This window comes from Vipera ursinii (assembly GCF_947247035.1).
Source record: "Vipera ursinii genome assembly, chromosome: 12".
Taxonomy (NCBI): Eukaryota; Metazoa; Chordata; class Lepidosauria; order Squamata; family Viperidae; genus Vipera; species Vipera ursinii.
Genome location: NC_139525.1, coordinates 4,987,102 through 5,005,063, shown reverse-complemented (window position 1 = coordinate 5,005,063; position 17,962 = coordinate 4,987,102). Strand labels below are relative to the sequence as shown.

Below are 17,962 nucleotides of genomic sequence, written 5' to 3'. Positions count from 1 at the left end.
AAGAAGAGGGAGTCAAGCTATTCTCCAAAGCAACAAGAGGGCTAGACAAGAAGCAATGGATGAAAACTAATCAAGGAGAGAAGCAACCTGGAATTAAGGAGAAACTTTCTGACAGCGAGAACAATTAATCAGTGGAACGACTTGTCCCCAGAAATTGTGGGTGCTCCAACACTGGAAGATTTTAAGAAGAGACCAATTGTCTGGAATGGTATAGGGTTTCCTGCCTGAACAGGAGGTTGGATCAGAAGACCTCCGAGGTCACTTCCAACTCTGCTAAACTGTTATTCTTATCTTCTCTGCCCATTTCCAACGCAGCCCTCAGCACAATGCACTTGCAAGCAGTGAATGTCTGGGATTGAGTACCCATCCTTACCATAGTGTAGACATGGGCCACTTGCAAGAGTTTTGAGCACCCTTGAGCATCTCCAAAGGACCGGATTCCCAAGCAGTTTGAAGGATGAAGTTGCTTCATGAGAAAATTGCAGCAGACCTCAACCACTTGTGACAGTTGGAGAATACAAGCTGCAGCCAACAAGCTCTCAATGGTGTCTTCTTTTAGCTCCAGCATGCCTAGGTGGGAAAGAAAGAAAGAAAGAAAGAAAGAAAGAAAGAAAGAAAGAAAGAAAGAAAGAAAGAAAGAAAGAAAGAAAGAAAGAAAGAAAGAAAGAAAGAAAGAAAGTGAACAGCATTTAAAAAATGTTGTGAGATGTGGGGATAACAGGTATAGTTTAATTTGGAAATCAGTGGCTAAGCTTGCACAGCGTTCTTAATCAGCAATATTTGCCCAGCCTGCAATCTTGCTGAAATCGTTAATAAATTTTTCACAATCTTTCTAAATCCATTTGTTCTGTCAAGACCCCCAGTATTAAACCAACACCTTTATTTGATGTGTCAAATATTTACTGGATGTGTGTCTGGCTCATCCTGGCTGATTGGCCAAGCTATGTCAGCTTTTGAATTTTGGGGGTTGTGTTTTTTGAGCTTCAGGTGGAGATGGTTTGTGAGCCCAACTAGCTGAAGTTTAGCAAACGACTTCATTAAAGCATGCCTCCTCAAGAACGTTGCTAGGGGAATGATTGCCCAGTGAAGATGGAACATACAAACTCCCTTAATTTATAACAACTCTGCTTCCCATTGAAAAGAATTCCATCCAGTTATTGCTTTTTTAACTAGAAGAATAGTATCCCAGGATAATGTTGCACGATCCAATCTGGGTCAGTCACCAGGACCAGAGTTTAGTCTTTCAAGCTTTTGAGCTTGTGCTGGGGCCTATCCTGTGTCTGCTAAAGATACACACTTTGCTAGAGAGAAGTTCCCAGAGGATGGGCTCCAGCATGAGTCTAAAAACTCGGAAGACGAAATCTCTGGTCCCATTGACCGACCCAGATTGGATCCTAGAAAAATAGATTTTCTGCCAATAGACCAAGTGAGAAAGTGAAGAGGATGACGGGGAATGCAAGGGAAATGCTTGGCTCCATGACCTCCTAAGCAAGGGCACGTGGGAACACCTGCAAGCTATGGAAGCTAGTTGAGAACTTACCTGTGTAGGCATAGAGCACAAGATCCTTCAGTGCGTCAGGATCTACACCTTCCATTTTGACTTCCTCTTGTTTTGCTTCGCGGACATCATTGGTGAACATGGCCGCAAAATAGTCAGACACGGCGCTCAGAACCAGCCTGATCCCAAAAGAGAAAAGCAATGGTAAGCATTTCAATCCGTTCTTGATACTGCCGGAAGCATACATTGTCATTCTTGAAGAGTTTGTCTTGCTTTAAAACGTTTAACATTCAAATGAATTGTCAGTGGAGCTCTGCTTACTTGACCCACCCTCAACATTTGACATCCCTGAAGTCTAGAGAAAAGAGCATATTTTTTATTTTATTTTTTTCTGGAGAAATATTTTGCTTTCCAGACAAAGAGGAATCCCCTTGCAAACAAGATACCCAGTTAAATATTTAAAATCTTCCTATTTGAAAGTTGATGGGCATAATTCCCCAAGCCAACCATTATTGCCTTTGCACACTTGCTTTATGGTTTGTGGGCCTGCTTTCATTTTGCAAATGACATTTGGGTCATTTACTACCCTTTGGGAAGCTAGTTACACAAACAGGTTTATAGCACAGGGATTTCAAAAGAGTCAGCTGGATTAGTTACGATTTCTCTACAATAGCCAGAAGGGCAGGCAAGCCAATGATATGGTGACAAAATAGGTTTTCTTTGTGCTTCTAATGGCTTTTAAAGTATGTCTCCAGTCCTTACAGTTCTTATTTTAGAACACTATAATAAGATTAATTCCAATGTTCTTTGATCTCATGGCACAAAGCATCATATATTCTTGTTCACCACCTATGGATGCCTTTGATGAGATGGGTGGCTATATAAATTTCAGATAGATAGATAGATAGATGATAGATAGATAGATAGATAGATAGATAGATAGATAGATAGATAGATAGATGGATCGATGGATGATAGAAATAGATGGATAGCTATAGATAGATGCATAGATATAGATGGATACATAGATGGTAGGTAGGTAGATAGACAGATGGATGGATGAGAGATAGGCTAGATAGAGAGGTGTGTGTGAGTGTGAATGAGAGAGAGAGAGAGATGGGGAGACGAGAGAGGGAAGGAGAGCATTCAGAGGAGATTCTTGTACAATGGGCAGAACACAATAAAGGGTCAGGGTTACGGTTAGGGTTAATTTGAACCTTTCACACGTGGGTCTAGTTTCTTGCACCTGGCAGAATGTGACAGTAACCAGATCTTATGAGATTGCAGAGTCTCATCCATTTGTATGACAATCTTAATTCCATAGGATCCAGGCCGGTCGATGTTTCCTCTGGGATATAGGAAGAATGGGCCAAATCGGTACCTGTGAGCAGGGATCTTGTGGTCTCCAGCAATCAGAAGAACGTCACAGAGCTGCTTCTGCTGCAGGTAATTCTCCATCTTGCGGAAGGTTTGCTCGGCATGGTTTGTGGAATGAAAATATGTGTCGCCTCCATTACTGTTCACCCCCATGGACGAGGAGGAGGAACTGCTCACCGATAGCCTGTTAGAGATAGAATGAGTCAAACAAGGTAATTGCTGGCTTACGGAAATCACCACATTCAGAGACCCAGGAGGTAGATTAAAGATGTTCCCCTAGAATTCATTTTTTATTTGGAATCATCAACTAGGGATATAATAATAATAACAGAGATGGAAGGGACATTGGGGGTCTTCTAGTCCAACCCCATCCTCATGCAGGAAACCCCACAACATTTCAGACAAATGGCTGTCCAGTCTCTTCCTAAAAACTTCCAGTGTGGGAGCATTCACAGCTTCTGAAGGAAAGTCGTTCCGCTGATTAATTGTTCTCACTGTCAGGAAATTTCTCCTTAGTTCTAGGTTGCTTCTCTCCTTGGTTAGTTTCCCTCCGTCGTTTCTTGTCCTGCCCTCAGGCGCTTTGGAGAATAGGTTGACCCCCCCACACACACTTCTTTGTGGCAGCCCCTCAGATATTGGAAGACCGCTATCATGTCATCCCTATTTAATTTGCAAATTACTGGCCTTGCATTTTGGATTGCAGAAAATGCGAATGCTGATGGTCATTCTGGAGGTAGCTATTTGAATCTTGTTGGTGTAATTATTTTTAAAATGAAGACAGAATCAAGAGACAGCTCTGCCTTGAAGTTAGAGAGTTTGGAGTTCCCCACATTCTAAGTAGACTATTGATTGTGGCACGATTAGGGACTTTACCTGGAAAGCATTTGCTTTGGCCCATTTTGAAGTTTCCTGCTCTTATTTCCATGCTTGGAATAGCTTTGTGTTTTCTATTGATAGACTCAAAGGATGTATTGTAGCAACATTCATTGTCCTCACCTGCATGCACATAAGTTTCTTTTCCATCAAATAAAGAAGCTCAAAGTTCTGGGACTTTGGGGATATGACTTCTAAAGCATTCAAGGAAAAAGAAATAGCCACAACAGTGCCTGCCACCGAGTTATTTCACCCTCTTTCCTCTCCTAGCCCTTCCTGAATCATTATAAAAACTTCTCAAGTTCCATCTTTCTCACCCACAACTCAATTATTTCCGAACCCAGAACCTCTTGGGAGCTCTGTAAGGTGAACCAAGCTTCTTAACAGAAGCCTGTTCTTCTATTATTTGTCTTCCTGTCAAAGCCAAAGAGATGGGAACTAGTGAAAGCATCAGCCATGGTTTGAAGATTCACCTGTAGCTCTAAGACCATTATAGAATGCTTACAAGCCACAGGCTGCAGAAAAGCAGACAGAACTACAGAGTTACAAAGAACTAATGACTGACCTTGAGAGTGCTAACAACCAGGAATATAAGGAATATAAATCCTTCCATTGCCCACCATTCAGCCAGAACTGAAGAAGCTTCTTAGATGAGAAGAAAAAGGGGCTTCAAGGGAAAAAAAACCCTGAGAAGGTCCAGTTGCCTTTCGAAAAGCACCTTTGGAACAGCCACAATCTGGATGGCTGAGAATCTCCAAAGACATACAGACAGCATGCTAACCAGGGCACATAGTGGCTTATGGCGTGGTTTGTGAGCCGAGTTTCATAAGCTATACTTTCAGCTTTGTCAAATAGGGAACAGTGATTGTCCTCGGTTCCAGGTGACATGGTGCAGTCTGATCCACAAAGGATAGGTTGCTGGAAAAAAAAAGAAGGCTCTCAATTTTTTTTCCAAGAGTTCCTCCAAGTCTTCCTGTAAGTTGACAAAAATCAGAGCTCTTGCAAGTTGCATGAAGTCTCCTGAGATCTCAAATGAGGCGAGCACATTTTCATGAGGTTTTGGTGAAATTAGATAGACAAGATTTGGGCACGTCTACGCAAAAGCTTGCAAAATTTTAACAGTGCTTCAGGAAGAGTCCTGGAGATCTCCTAAGGGAATCTACTGGCATATACTACAGATCCCCATTATATTCCTTTCTTAGAAAGGTAATTCTGATGAAGTATTAGAAAGGATTGGATAATTGTGAGCTGATGAACAACATCTTATTATGCATCCAAATATCTCAGGAGACATGCCTCCACATACAGGATAATAAATTAAACTGTGGTAGTGCTGTGCAGCTCAAATAATCTGCTTGGCTTGTCAGGTAAATAGTCAATTATGTTTTGATTAGTTGCCCAAGTCAGAAGGCTACAAAATGCAGAAGAAATATGGTAACTTGGGACCCATTGCACCAATCCAGAAGAGAAAGGCTGGGGGCTGGGAAAAAAAAACCTGATTTATTTGCAATTGCTGCGAGCTACTGATCTAATTATGCAAGATTCAATTATTGTTCACCCAGCTGCTCCATTATAATTGCTTTTGCAATTAATCTTCTTTATTTTTGTAATTGCTTATACATTTTAATATCTGATTTAGGTAAGAATGATTAGAAGAAAATGACTTGCCAAATGAATGGCAAAGATGGAAGACCAAAAGAATGACTGCTTTGCATAAGGAAAATGCATTTCCGTATTTGCTTGGATTCTGTGTCTGCTTTTTCAGCTCAGAAAGATCCCTTTTTAATACAGTGGGATGGATTTGCTCAAGGAATTTATGCTCGTATAAGTTTGATTTCAGAATATACTCTTTCATCCATTTAGTCCCAAGCAAACTGCAATGAACTCATGGGATTTAAAGCCAAGTTGACATATTTACTGTGTTGTTGTTTTTTTTTACTGGAATTTAGAATTTCCTAGCACATTTAGCCTATATTCCCATTTGATCCCTTTGCCTCAGACGTCTGGTTGTAACGCATGGAGAGCTACTTGCATTCACATATTTAGCAGGTACAGCTAAAGTTCTATCGGGAAATATTTGTACAAATAGCATCATCATCATCATATCAAGAGCCTCACCCCAAAATTGTTGTGGACACTAGTAATTGAGCACTAACCAGAGAAAATGCCGAGAATATGTGCAGCATGATGCACACCTCCAAAGTGATGTGTCATTTTGCAGAGGCTGTCAGAAAGGCCCACCATAATTAGAAACGGTGGTTTCCGTAGAAACAGCCTCATCGGAAAAGCAACTTGCTGTCCTGATAATACCTTTCAGGCTGTTCTTTTGATTATGCCAAAGACTGTATTTGCTGTCAAGAGAGGACATTATGGAAGTGAGGGAAGAGAGGGTTGCCAAGTGCAGCAGGAAATGCAAAACATACAAAATAAAATGAGGAATACCCAACATAAAGTCAAGGAGAGCATACTTCTCTTGTAAAAGGTAAAAGGTAAAGGTTCCCCCGCACATGAGTGCTAGTCGTTTCCGACTCTAGGGGCCGGTGCTCATCTCCGTTTCAAAGCCGAAGAGCCAGCGCTTGTCCGAGGACGTCTCCGTGGTCATGTGGCCGGCATGACTAGACGCCAAAGGCGCACGGAATGCTGTTACCTTCCCACCGTAGTGGTCCCTATTTTTCTACTTGCATTTTTATGTGCTTTCAAACTGCTAGGTTGGCAGAAGCTGGGACGAGTAACAGGGCTCACTCTGTTACGCGGCACGCAGGATTCGACCCGCCAAACTGCCGACCATCTTATCGACAAGCTCAGTGTCCTAACCCACTGAGCCACCACGTCCCTTACTTCTCTTGTAGGATGAATCAAATCTTGAATAGATATACCCATCAAGCTATGAGAATCACTCTGTACATGTTCAGCATTATCCACTTTGTAACCAGATGGGACCTGTCTCTGTCAAGTCTTAAGATTGATTGATTGAGTCTTCATGGATTGATTGATTGAGTCTTCATGGTTTGATTGATTGAGTCTTCAGATTAAGATTTGAACATGCTACAAGAGCTAATCTAATAATAAGCTAATAGTAGAAGCTCACCAATTTAGCCCCTGTTTATAAGAAGACAATTCCAATTGTTAACTTTTAGTCTTACAGTAGTTGCTGGCCGGAATTTGGCTAGGCTGTTGTGAAAACTTAATGCAAAGGAGGAATATCTTGCCATACGGGGGAAAAAAAATCTCAGAATAGTCCTTTTCTCTCACTTGTGTATTTTAGCAATTCAACAGCTTGCATTCACTCTTCAGGCCCTAATTATAAAAGACACTGACTGGAATTAAGAGGCATTGGCAGCTTTGAATATTGGTGAACAGAAGGAAAGACGCCTAAATCTACACTGAAGTGTGATTTTATTTGGGATAAGAAAAACAGAAAAAGGCTGCAGGCTTGAGATGAAATGAAAAGACTGGACATTCTGTGCTGAACTGAAGGCTGATCTCACTTCTGTTAGGAAATTTGAGTTCAGAGGCAATGTTTGTTGCTAAAAATGTACAGATAAGTGAGAGGCAGATGTGCAAGAAGACTCAACATATAATCATCCTCCAGTATTAATTTTTATTTTTTCAACCTTCCATTTATTGCGTTATTAACACAACCTTTCCTTTTTCTTTTCCTCTTCTCCCTCCCTTCTCCTCTAGGATCCTTCCTTCCTTCCTTCCCTTCCCTTCCCTTCCCTTCCTCTCCCCAAATCTTGTAGAACCTTAATAATGACTAGATTTCAAGAGTCAGAACAAAGGAAAAATATACGTGGACCAAAATATATTTGGACCTTTTCCTTACTTTTATATCACTGTTGAAATAGTCGTGCCAGCATGACTATTTCATGAGTTTTATTTAAAGGTTGCCCACCAGGAGTCTTTGAGCCAGAGGATAGAAATGTTGTAAATAAATAATAAACTGTGTTCCAGCCACAATTATTTTAGTTCTTTTTTTTAGTTCTTTTTTTTGTCAATTATCCTGCTAAGTTGGTTGAACGATATGTCATAGATAGAAACTGGCCTTCTGTTTAATAGTAATTTTTGTGTGTTTCTACTGTAAGTGATATGGTTGCAAACTCGTAGACAAGCCAACTCTTCCGTGAAGGAGAAAAAAATGTAATAGGGGCTGGGAAGTCTAATGGAGAGAGGGGGGAAAAAAACAAAATTTAAATGTATATAAAATGTCTGAAGAACTCTCCTTGAAGCCTCCTCTGACAAAGAAGAGCATGGCGAGACATTTAGCAGAGTAGACACAGAAGGACCAAATCTTTGAACCAAAAGAAGGGCAAAATGATGTCCTCCTGTTTTTGAGTTTTTGTTTGAACTGTCTTATTTATCGGAACCATGACACCTATCCCTGAAGACCTCAGCTGTTCCACCCCACCCACAAAAACACAGCTACCTTCATTTATGGATCCTATGTTTACATGGAAAAATGCCTGTCGTAGGCTGATTAATTCAGGACTTGATTAATGCCTCAAGTAGCCTGGCTCAGAAATTCAGTAGAGCTCATCAGCCTTAATTATACTCAAGCAGAGCCTAATTCTCTGTATAACCATACAGAAACACTCTCATTGCCCAAGTTTGGAACTTACTTTAATCCACAACATTCAATTTGGAAACCTGTATATCTTATTTGGACTGTATTACGACTTCTCTTCTCCTTGGATTCTGGTTGCCAATTCCATCAGACTTGACATTACTTGCATCAAACTTGGAAAACCGGAATTGAAAATAAAATTTTCTTGACAAATTTACTACAGCTGCAGATTTATAACCTTGAACTGCTTGACTTTCTGAGTTTAGTTTAAGGTGCCAAGAAAGATAACAGCCTACTATTTATTAAACTAAGTGACAGGTCAGTTTCCTATGAAACTTCGAGGTAGTTCACATGAAGCCTGTTCTTTCAAGGCTTTTTAAACAGTTAATTTATTCTTATTTACCCCAGAACTCATTGGGAAGGTCACAGAGAGCCTACAGGGAAAATATTACAGATTCCATAGTTAAAAATAATAGCATTACAATATGGTTAAAAATAATAGCAGTGCATTTCTAAAATTCAATATTGCTCAGAACCAGACACTAATATTGGAGCATAGACATGGAAATATGTTCAAACACTAGGAAGAGTGCAGAGAAGAGCAACAGAGATGATTAGGGGACTGGAGGCTACAACATACAAAGAACGGTTGCAGGAATTGAGTGTGTCTAGTTTAGTGAATGGAAGGACCAGGGGTGACATGATAGCAGAGTTCCAATATCTAAGGAGCTGCCACAAAGAAAAGGGGGTCAACAGTTGTCCAAAACACTTGAAGGAAGAACAAGAATGAATGGAACCTCATCAAGGAGAGAAGCAACCTAGAACTAAGGAGAAATTTCTTGACCATTAGAACAATTAACCAGTGGAACAACCTGCCTCCAGAAGCTGTGAATGCTCCAACACTGGAAGTTTTTAAGAAGAGACTGGACATTGTTTTAGTCCAGAAAGGTATAGGGTTTCCAGCTTGAGCAGCGGGTTAGATGATCTCCAAGGTCCCTTCCAACTCTTATATTTGACTAACAACACAAAGTAAGGACAACCTTCTAAAGCTCAGGACATGTTTACCAATAGCTTGTTCTTCTTTATTTATAGTTTATTTTTAGTCTCCTATAAATAGTGTAGAAATGCATGGTTCAACCATCAAACAACCTTCAATTGTCCATTAATGCTTAAGGGCTTTTAGACTGCATTTCTATAAACTGTTTCAGGTTTTTCTGAAAATGAGTGTACACTTGCCTGTTGATTGAAATCCAGTCCGGTACAAACACCATTTTGACCCACTTGCTCTTCCTGCATGCACTGGATTGTCTTTTCATTTGTGGTCTGCAGAATCTTTTTTAAAAAGTTGTTTTTTTTCCCCAAGCGTTAACAAAATATTCACAAAGTTGAAAGAACAGTTGCAGAAATTGGGTATGTCTCTAGTCTAGTGAAAAGAAGAACTAGGGGAGATGCGAGAACAGCGTTCCAATGTTTGACGGGCCACCACAAAGATTTTCCAAAGCACCAGAAGGCAGTAAAAGAAACAGGAAAGTGTAATATTACTTTCAAAACAGCACTTCTAATTGAAATCTAGAGGATAAAAAGAGAGCAAATTGGCTTAGTGGTTAAAGGACCGGGCTAGGAAGCTAGAGACTGTGAGTTCTAATCCCACTTTAGGTATGAAAGCTAGCTGGGTAACTTTGAGCCAAGTACCAGGAGACAGGGAGTTATAGTCCTGCCTTAGGCATGAAAGCCAGCTGGGGGACTTTGGGCCAATTACCAGGAGACAAGGAGTTCTAGTCCCACCTTAGGCATGAAAGCCAACTAGGTGATTTTGGGCCAATCACCAAAAGACTGGGAGTTCTAGTCCCACCTTAGGCATGAAAGCCAGCTGGGTGACCCTGGGCCAATCACCAAGAGACAGGGTTCTAGTCCCACTTTAGCCAATAAATTTGGACCAATCACCAGGTGAATTTGGGCCAATTCTCCAGGTGATGGTGAGCTCTAGTTCCATCTTAAGCACCAAAGCCAGTTGGGTGACTTGGGTTAATTCCTCTCTCTCAGCCCATCTCACCTCACATGTAGATTGTGGTGGTTTGCCACCTTGAGTAATTTGTAAAAATAATAATAATAAAGACAGGCTATCAATCAATAATAAATAAATAAATATTCAATCTGAAATATGTGCCCAGAAAAATATAGTGCTTTCTCTTGACCTGTATGGTTGAGAATATCACCCTCAAAGTTACTTTGTCCAGAGGCTGTTCTGCTCTGTTTAAATAATATAATGCCTACAGCAAACTAAAGATCATATATTGGCTTTTATCTGTTGTCTTTTGTCTCCGTTATTTGAACAAGCATTTCTGACTCCAGCAAGAACTGCCAGGGAAGAATATCGACAGATCCAGCCACTTTTTTTTTTAATAGAAACAGTGTACGAGGTTGGCTAGGAAACCAACTTCACAGAATATGAACAGCATGGATGGCCATGGAAACAGTGGATCTAACATATCTAGGCAAGAAAGTTGCTAGTTACTGCGACAAGGTGGACAGAAAAACAGAAGCGAAAAAACAGAAATAGAAAATCAGAAGTTAACATCCACAGCGAGTGTCGATGGCTTAAAGGTGGACGTGAATGACTGCATTTATAAGAGAAAGAACCTATTAATTATTTTGTGTGTGTGGTTTTTTTATCATTTGTAAGCCACCCGGGTTCACCTTGTGGGAAAGATGGATAGCGTAAAGTTAATAAATAAATAAATCCCCATGCATTGATTGTAATATGGATCGTCCCAATAGGAATTGAGGATCAGTTCTACAAATCAGGTCCTGAGGAAAGATTGCAGTCATGGAAGGAAAGCAAAACCAAGGTAGGGGAGGAAGGCTACAAGGATGTAGTACAAAGGTTGTTAGAAGAAGTTGCCTAGCTTGAAATTTGTGATTGATTGGTAGACAAGAAATGAGTATTCGAAGTATTTGCATCAATCCTGCCTGCGGCTGCAGAAATTTCCACTGTAAAATGTTTCTGGGGAACCTGCCCAGCGTAACATATTTCTACACATTCTCTCCAATCTGCAGATCAACTACAGGCACACCTATGTATGGAATGAGTTCAGGAAGGAAATTGTGGTACGCAGCAAACTAAGTCTTTCCCTGTTGCCTGCATGGGGTCTAACGGTTATGCATTCATTGTTCAACCATTAAAATGGGGTGGAAGGGGATTCTGTTTGCCCAAAACTCTTCCCCACGGCCATATTCTCTCCTTGATTGGACGAGCTGGACCAATTAATGATTACGCATCAAAAGGAAGATCACCAGCATTCTGTGCACCCCAAATATTGTATGTCCTTATAGTTAAGAGAATAACAAAATAACAGAGTTGGGAGGGACCTTGGAGGTCTTCTAGTCTGACCCCCAGCTCAAGTAGGAGGCCTATACCATTCCAGACAAATGACTGTCCAATCTCTTCTTATAAACCTCCAGTGACGGAGCACCCACAACCTCTGGAGGCCAGAGGTTCCATTGGTTAATTGTTCTCACTGTCAGGAAATTTCTCCTTAGTTCTAGGTCGGTTTTCTCCTTGGTTAGTTTCCATCTGTTGCTTCTTGCCTCAAGCAGGAAACCTTATACCATCCTGGACAAATGAACTTCCAATCTTTTCTTGAAAACTTCCAGCAATGCAGCAGCTACAGCTCTGGGCCATCAGCTGTGCCACTATCTCAGTGTCTTAAATCAGTACTGAATTCCATAGGTCAGGGGGTCTTCAGACTTGGCCCTTTTATGACTTGTGGACTTCAACTCCCAGAATTCCTCAGCCAACTGGACTTCAACTCCCAGAATTCCTCAGCCAGCGGGCCTGGCTGAGGAATTCTGGGAGTTGAAGTCTACAAGTCATAAAAGGGCCAAGTTTGAAGATCCCTGGCATAGGTGAATCCCATTAATGCCACCCATAAGAGCATTAATGCCACCCATAATATATATATAAAGGAATATTTTAATGCCATACAGGATAGCTTTCTGAATGGCAAGGTTACTGTTTCCATACAGCGATGGATATTTCACGGTTCTTTTTTTGATAAGCCTAGCTGACTCCAAAGAAACAATCATCTCTTCCTTTTTACTTCATTGCCCAGATTTTTTTTTCCCTTGAGAACATCTGATGAAAACTAAGGATCTGATCGTAAGTATTTGTGACAATAAGTCAAGATGGTTTTCCTGGTAAATTGCTATTCCAAATAGGAGAGGGGGGGGAAATAGATCTTTTTTATTATTATTTAAAAAGTGTGACAGTGTTCTAACTTCAATAAACCTTCTTCACATGTCTCCCTTTTGTTATAGATAAAAGCACAATAAACTATTGATTTCATTATCCAGCTCGGAGAGAACAGAAGCTAAAACTGTCACGGGTCTTTGAGCATTATTTTCTGAAAGTGAGGTACGTGTGCGTTTAACCTTCTGGGTCTCGTACTGCTAGTCTGCAGACTCAGGATTTAATGATTTTCTACATAGTCAACCCTGACCTTGTTTGGATGCTGATTTGAAGTCATTATGGAGCCTGAAATAAGATTACGCTTCTATTAGTTTGTGGGTCCAATTCAATGTCACCTGTATGGAAAATACAGATGTGACCTGGAATTGAAATGGGTTTCAATTCCACACGTCTGATCAGTATCTGAACTTCTCTAGTCGTGAACATCTCGGGTCTGTTTGACATTAAAGCTTCTCAAGTTCATTCACGTCTCACCACGCGAGAGTGGTGTTGGGAGTCTCCCGATACTCCCACGTTACGCCTCTGCTCCGTGAGCTGCATTGGTTGCCAGTTGTCTTCCGGGTGAGATTCAAGGTACTGGTAACGGTGTTTAAAGCACTCCATGGCATGGGGCCGGAGTACCTCAGGGAACATCTGCTGCCGGCATCAAGCTCCCTGCGCCCTGTGCGTTCCCACAGAGAGGGCCTCCTCAGGGTGCCACCGATCAGAGAATGTCGATTGGTGGCCCCCAGGGGGAGATCCTTCTCTGTGGGCGCTCCGGAACTATGGAATCAGCTACCGGTTGAGCTCCGGATGGCACCCAATCTTCGCTCCTTTCGTCGCGATCTTAAGACATTTCTGTTTGTACAAGCCGGCCTAGCCTGAGGGGGAGTGTTGGGGTTATTTTATTTTTTGTTTTTTAACTTTTCTGGGGGTTTTCAGTGTTGTATTTATATTGTTTTCACTAGGGCAATTTGTTTAATCTTTTTTTTAATGTTTGTATTCACTATTTTATTCTGCCCTGTGAACCGCCCTGAGTCCTCAGGGAGAAGGGCGGTATATAAATGTTATTAAATTAAATTAAATTAAATTAAATTATGGCTACATTTCTACCCTCTTAGCCTTCCAAAGGATGAAATGGGTGGGAAAACTCCTACTTCTTTGGGGTAGACCAGACATGTCAAACACAAGGCTCGGGGGCCAGATCCGGCTCGCGAAGTGGTTTCATGTGGCCCGCGAAGCCATCCTGGAAACAGTGAGGGAATGGCCCCCACCTCCTTGGCCCTGGCCCAGAGACCCTCCTTCTACCAGAGACCCCCAGATCTGTCCCACACCTGCCCAGGCCCCCATAGGCACCTTTGATGGGAACGATGTAGAGCTGGCCACGCCCACCCAGTAGGCCATACGCACTCTAGCCACGCCCACCCAGTAGGCCACGCCCACCCTGGCCATACCCACCCGGCCCCCTGAGGGCAACCACAATGCTGATGCGGCCCTCAATGAAATTGAGTTTGACACTCCTGGGGTAGACAAATCCACGAGTGGAGTTCACGTCCTAATTGTCCTTTTGAACTGAGAAGAAACAGTGGTTGACCAATGAGACAGCTGTTGCCTCAGTGCTTCCTTAGTCCACCTCCCACAGGTTTCTGATTGGGAGAAAATAACCTTGAAGTAGATGAGCCTTAGATTTCACTGGCTTCTTCAAAAAGTCAGATCAGTTCCCAGGTTTTCCTACTTTTCTACTTCTCCTGGAAATGCTCCAGTTTCGGCAAACCAACAGGGAAAGGGAATTCCTGAAAAGTGACTCAGAACGAAAGAAAACTTCAAGGGATGTTCTGGATGAATGGATGACATCATTCTCAGATGATCTTCTAAAACCACCAGAACATTTTGCCTGAGTGAAGCTTCATGAGGCTTTCCGCCAAGACTTACTGCACCCTGTCGGAACTCCCTACCACAAAGCCATCTAGAATGGCATGGAAAGTAGCATTTAGAAAGAATGGTTATCTACAGCGCTGCAAGATAAAGCCACACGTCTCTGTAGCCCAGCATCCTGCATGCACAGCAACCAGTTATGTACCCAAAACTTTATGGCTATTTCTCATGATCATTCAAAGCAAAATGACGCCCACAGAAGGTGTCCAAACCTACACAATGATAGGAACGATATCATGGACCAAGCTTTGGTACGTACATGAACAAAAGAGCTTTGGTTTGGATCATGTACCAACCCTGCCACTGATATACCATGGAAGTCTAAGATGTCCCAATTTTGCCTTTAAATTAAATATTTTTTGCTAGCGTTTAAGTCACTGGCTGCCTTCACATCAGGCAATCACCTTACTGAACTAACTCATTTTTCTGGATTTACGCAATGCATTGAATTATCAATGAACCAGCTGGTCATTAATTTGACTGTTTTTAAAGCCCTGTAAGAGTGGCTTAGTGGCTTGTGGCAGGGAGTCCCATCAGCTTGCCTGAAGAACTACTAAAGGGACTTCCTTTTATCTGTCTAGGCTCATGACAGACTGCAAGGTATGGTCTTGTGAGGTCAAAAATTACCCTAGTCCACGGGTAGGCAACCTTGGCTCTTTTATGACTCGTGGACTTCAACTCCCAGAATTCCTGAGCCAGCATGGCTCAGCTTGGAAACCTCTCCCTTTCCCCTCAGCATGGCTGGCTCAGGAATTCTGGGAGTTGAAGTCCACGAGTCATAAAAGAGCCAAGGTTGCCTACCCCTGCCCTAGTCTATATCCATCTTTGATTTCACATTTTCATCCCTTGCTGACATTTCCTGTTTGCCAGCAAAATTTGAACTATCAAAAGAGGGGCAGAAGTGATGATCCTGATTTGCTAATCGTTGAGAAGGCTGCTGTAAAAACACAGTCAAACAATAATAATAATAATAATAATAAAAACAATGGCGCTGCACATTTATCATACCCATAAAGGGAGATTTTTGATCCCTCAAATTTAGTATAGGATTTGGTAGGTGGATAAAAAAGAAGCACAGAGATAGCTGTGGGTATACTAGAATCCTGAAAAAGGATTTATTGTTTGTTAACAGCAAAGTTGTTGCTCCGCTAAGTTTGCCCTGTCACACATTTCAAGTCCTATTGAATCCTGAAGACGTTTAACTTGATTCCAAGAAGCTCCGTCCAAACTTAAGTATGCAATTGTGCAATAGAGAACCAGCCTTTAGCTTCATCTCACAGCAAATTGCCCTGGAGCTGAACACAGTTTTTGAACGTGCAGTAAATCTTTGTAAAGCTGTGTCTCAGCCCAGTTCAAGGTTAATTATATTTTATCAATGAGGCAATGGACAGCTGCAGCAAGATCAAAAGCAGGAAGCATACATGCATCTGTACAAACACGGTGCGTATGTGTGTAGTGAGTGTGTGTGTGTGTAGGTGTAAATATGTTGGTGTCTATAATGCTGAGTATCCCAGCATGCTCCTTTCATTCAAATGCCTACAAAGGACAATTTGCAACTGGTTTATTTACCGAAGATCAAATGCTCTGCCGAGCTACTGAAAACGCTATGAGAAGAAGCAAGGGATAGAAACAGATGAAGCAGGAATATTTTCCACCACCACCACCCCACACCAGGCACAAAACACAACCCAATTTTGCACAGCACAAAAATCCTTTTTTTTAATGCCTTGTTTACATTGCTACAGAGGAAGCGAGTATTTCAGCTCAATTTAGTTTCATTTAAAGAGCAAGGAACTGGGTCGAAAGCCCATCTTTTCAAGAGCCAATGCTTTGGACACCTTGCTTTAATTCCACCCCTTCAGGTTGTGTGTGTGTGTGATGCAGCCATGAATTCGTCCTCTTTTCCTCTCCTGACTTCAAACCCTCCCTTCACTGTAGTTCTGGAGTCCAATTACAGACTGTAGACCAGGGGTGTCCAACCTTGACAACTTTAAGACTTGTGGACTTCAACTCCCAGAATTCCCCAGCCAGCAAAACTCTGAGACTTGAAGTCCACAGGTCTTAAAGAAGTCGTCACCTCGGTGTAGACTTTTGGGAGGGGGAGCGAGAGATCTTTCCATGGGTACTTCATCTTGAGTCACCATACTGCTGTTAATCTATACATAAAAAGGTAAAGGTAAAGGTTCCCCCGCACATGTGTGCTAGTTGTTTCCAAATCTAGAGGCCGGTGCTCATCTCCGTTTCAAAGCCGAAGAGCCAGCGCTTGTCTGAGGACGTCTCCGTAGTCATGTGGCCGGCATGACTAGACGCCAAAGGTGCACAGAACGCTGTTACCTTCCCACCGGGGTGGTCCCTATTTTTCTACTTGCATTTTTACGTGCTTTCGAACTGCTAGGTTGGCAGAAGCTGGGACGAGTAACAGGCGCTCACTCTGTTACGCGGCACTCGGGATTCGACCCGCCAAACTGCCGACCTTCTGATCGACAAGCTCAGCGTCCTAACCCACTGAGCCACCGCATCCCTTACATATCTTACCCTAAAACATCAGGATAGATTCCCACCCAACTGGTTATTTTTAGGTGCAAGAGTTTGAATTGAGAAGTCAAAAAGGGCTTACCTTTTGACTGACTCATGGCTGTCCTCTTCGGTAATCATCTGTAACTCCTGGCTGCTTCTGTAGCCCTCTCCTTTCTCGGCCAGATCTGGGCTTCCCGTTGTTTTTGGCGTCTCTTCAGTTACCTGCAGAGGTGTGGGAAGGCTCTCATGGGGGCAGGTAGAAGCCGGCTGCTGAGCCAGAGGAGTCAGGCTGGGTCCTGGCACCAGGAGGTTAGGATGCAGAGGGTTGCTGTTCTTTTTCAGCCGACTCCTGTCCCAGGAGTGATTCTTCAGCCTGTTTTGAACTGAGGTCCCTCGATGTTCATATCCTTCCTGTTGCAGCCAGACTCCGGGGCTGGTGGCGTTCTGAGACGGATGGCTAAACCATCTCCAGCGGAGCCTCAAGATCTGTTTCACATCAAATTCCTTTTTTCCGGAGACTGACATCTTGGCAAGCTGAAGGTTATTTATATAGAGATAGAGATGATAGAGATATAAAAGGAAAGGCAGTCCTGCAATCAAGGAAGCAAGCAAAAAAGAAAAGAAAGCGTGTTATTCTAAGAAAAGGAAATAGGATCCTGTTTATCTTCTGAGTTCCTCAATCGCTGGTCTCCATCCCCCTCAGATAGGTCTGACTTTGCTTCTCTCCTTTTCGTCCTCTGTTTGCAGGTCTTCCACAGTTCGGCTACTCCTTGGAAGAACCTCACTCGCTGTAGCGGTGGGGTGAATCCATCCTGGGGAAAGGATGAGGTCAGATCTTAAACAACTCATTCAGCTCAGCTTCCAAGCGAGCATCTGCTGCTGCTGCTAGATTCTCTAACTGTCTCTCGCTCTCTCGCGCACTCTCACACAGAGCTTTGTCGCACGGTGCTGTCAGATATATAACCTCCCC

General features: G+C 42.4%; 1 protein-coding gene across 1 annotated transcript in view; it reads right to left on the bottom strand.

Moving 5' to 3' along the window:
* The window catches only part of KLHL4 (kelch like family member 4), a gene marked incomplete at its 5' end in the record, with an annotated part of 28,351 nt that extends 10,834 nt beyond the window's left edge, over positions 1–17,517 (bottom strand). Inside the window, 4 exons of the mRNA XM_083371805.1 lie at positions 374–570; positions 1,541–1,677; positions 2,880–3,059; positions 17,093–17,517. Of these exons, the coding sequence (XP_083227931.1) occupies positions 374–570; positions 1,541–1,677; positions 2,880–3,059; positions 17,093–17,517 (939 nt within the window). The remainder of the gene's footprint in view (positions 1–373; positions 571–1,540; positions 1,678–2,879; positions 3,060–17,092) is intronic.
* Positions 17,518–17,962: the final 445 nt, after the last annotated feature.